This window comes from Pygoscelis adeliae, unplaced genomic scaffold, assembly GCF_000699105.1.
Source record: "Pygoscelis adeliae isolate BGI_AS28 unplaced genomic scaffold, ASM69910v1 Scaffold133, whole genome shotgun sequence".
NCBI lineage: Eukaryota > Metazoa > Chordata > Aves > Sphenisciformes > Spheniscidae > Pygoscelis > Pygoscelis adeliae.
Genome location: NW_008824475.1, coordinates 8,973 through 11,271, shown reverse-complemented (window position 1 = coordinate 11,271; position 2,299 = coordinate 8,973). Strand labels below are relative to the sequence as shown.

Below are 2,299 nucleotides of genomic sequence, written 5' to 3'. Positions count from 1 at the left end.
GGGAGCAGCCAAAAAAGGCCCCGGCCAGCCACCAGCCCCAGCGTCAGCAGCAGAGCTGTCACAAGCAAGAGTGTCGTGTTGCAAGCCAGTTCAGTCAGGTGGAAGTCCTCCAGCAGCGTTCCTCGCAAGTCTTCCGGGTACTCGCACACATACGCCTCCGGCCAGTGCAACAGCTTCCCCCTAGACTGCCTCTCCAGACGGATAAAGTCTTGCAGTTCACAGGAACACTTGAACGGGTTGTACCCGGCTTGTAGCTCCTTGACCCTTGGGCAGCTCTGGAAGAAGTCAGCAGATGGGGTGAGGATCAAATTCATCTCTATGTTCAGGAACTCCAGGGACATAAAGCCACTGCACCCCGGCAGGTCAGCCAGCCTGTTCGATGCCAGGTTCAGCTCTTCCAAGGATTTCAGCTCAGCCATCCCCTTGGCGACACTGGTGATCTGATTGTTTTGTAGGTTGAGTTTTTTGATGTTGACTGGCAAGCACTCAAACACGGAATCCGTCAACTGATTTGAGGACAGGTCCAATTCTGTCAGAGACTCAGCCCACCGGCATTGCACATCAGCTGCATCGTGACTCAGCAAGTTGTTGCTCATGTCCAAATATTGCAGCAATTTCATACGGCTGGTCATGAAGCTTACCTTGGAAAGGCTCTCAAATTTATTCCTCTCCAAAATAAGTAATTTCAGATCTGTCAGAGTACCACAATTCTGGAACAATTCATCCGTCAGGGCATTGTGAGAAAAATTTAAATACTGAAATGAGCTTGTTCTATTGGGGCAAAGCATGTGTGGCATATATGCATCATATATTGTCAAACTGGCAATATTCATCTCTGAAAACTGTCGGTATAGAATCTCCTGGTTGAAATAAAAAACTTTATTACGAACATGCTCCAAAGTTAGTACTTTCATGGAGCCACCCAAAAATATTAATTGTTCCAGAGAGCTTAATAAGGGTAGAAATTCATACTCAGTCAGCTCCCCCAGTGGTCCCCGAAAAGTCAAATTTCTCACAGTCAAATGCTCCACAGGTGAACACCAAATAAACAGGAAAATTTGCAAAATGATAGCCCATTGTAAGTCCACAGTGTCAAGCATCAGAGCTGTTGTCTTGATTTTCTTCAGAAGCGTTAAAGAAGGAGAGGGGAAATCTTTGTAGCTCAAGTTATATCTTAAGTTAACTATTTTTAAGCTTTCTGAAGTGCTCATTCCATCATACAAGAGGGAAAAACTGAAGTTTTGGTTTGCTGCAAAAACAATATGGAGGCTCCTTGTATTCAAGGCTGTCAGACTCCGAGGCTCATACAGAGAAAAGTCTTCTAAGGTTAGGAGGACAGTGTGTAGCTGCAAACGTATGATATACCTGAAGTCTGACCTTCGTATCATCGTGGCACTTAATCCTAAGTACTCCAACCGAAACATGTTCCCGAATTCCTGACAGATGGGCAGGGCAGTAAACTTATTGAAAGAAAGATCTAAATGTCTAAGATATGCAAGAGTTTGACAGTAAACTTTCAAAATGTTATTATGAGATAAATCTAAGTATTCTAAATCTTCATTAAAAATTAAGACACTGAAGTCAAGCTCCGTAATTAGATTATGAGAAAGATTTAATACTTGAAGGTCAGAAAGAGAAATAAATTCTGAGATACTAAGTCCAGAGATCCTATTATGTGATAAATCTAACACATGAGTATGGACTGGAATGTTTTTTGGAACATTAGTTAGCAAATTGCTTGAATAATTTGCAATAAATTCATTTTCCACAGTTGGCTGGATATTATTCCATAGTGTGAATGTAAAGACACAAGCAAAGACATAGATATTTGGAAGGGGTCCCATTATGCCTTCCAGGTTTATCTTGGTTTCTTACAAAAACATAGAAGCATATCTTTGGTTGCTGTCCAATATGTCTCAGTGATGAGTCCAGCCCTAGGAAAAGAAAACACATGGAATTTGCTGAAATTGTTGAACTGCTGAATTTGCTTTTTATTGCTAAAATAAAATTCAATACAAAATTTATGTAATAAAAATTTTATTTTTACATACTCTTGTTCTAAGTTCTTATCAATCCTCCTCATCCCATTCTTTAATTCCAATTACTGATTTTCTCAGTTACGTAGAAACTAATTCCTTTATAATGGGAGGAATACAATCAGTGGTAAGTTAAAAAAAAACACAAAGATGTTAAGAAATACAAATTTCTCAACAAACTTCAAGAATTCAAAACTGGAACAAACAGACATCAATGCATTTAGGAGTAAAGGAGAATGTAACAAGCCTCCCATCTGCTCTTT

General features: G+C 40.1%; 1 protein-coding gene across 1 annotated transcript in view; it reads right to left on the bottom strand.

The window, feature by feature from the left end:
* Nucleotides 1–1,844, bottom strand: part of LOC103914703 (toll-like receptor 6) — an 8,198-nt gene extending 6,354 nt beyond the window's left edge. Inside the window, exon 1 of the mRNA XM_009321398.1 lies at nt 10–1,844. Coding sequence (XP_009319673.1) covers nt 10–1,844 — 1,835 coding nt within the window. The remainder of the gene's footprint in view (nt 1–9) is intronic.
* Nucleotides 1,845–2,299: the final 455 nt, after the last annotated feature.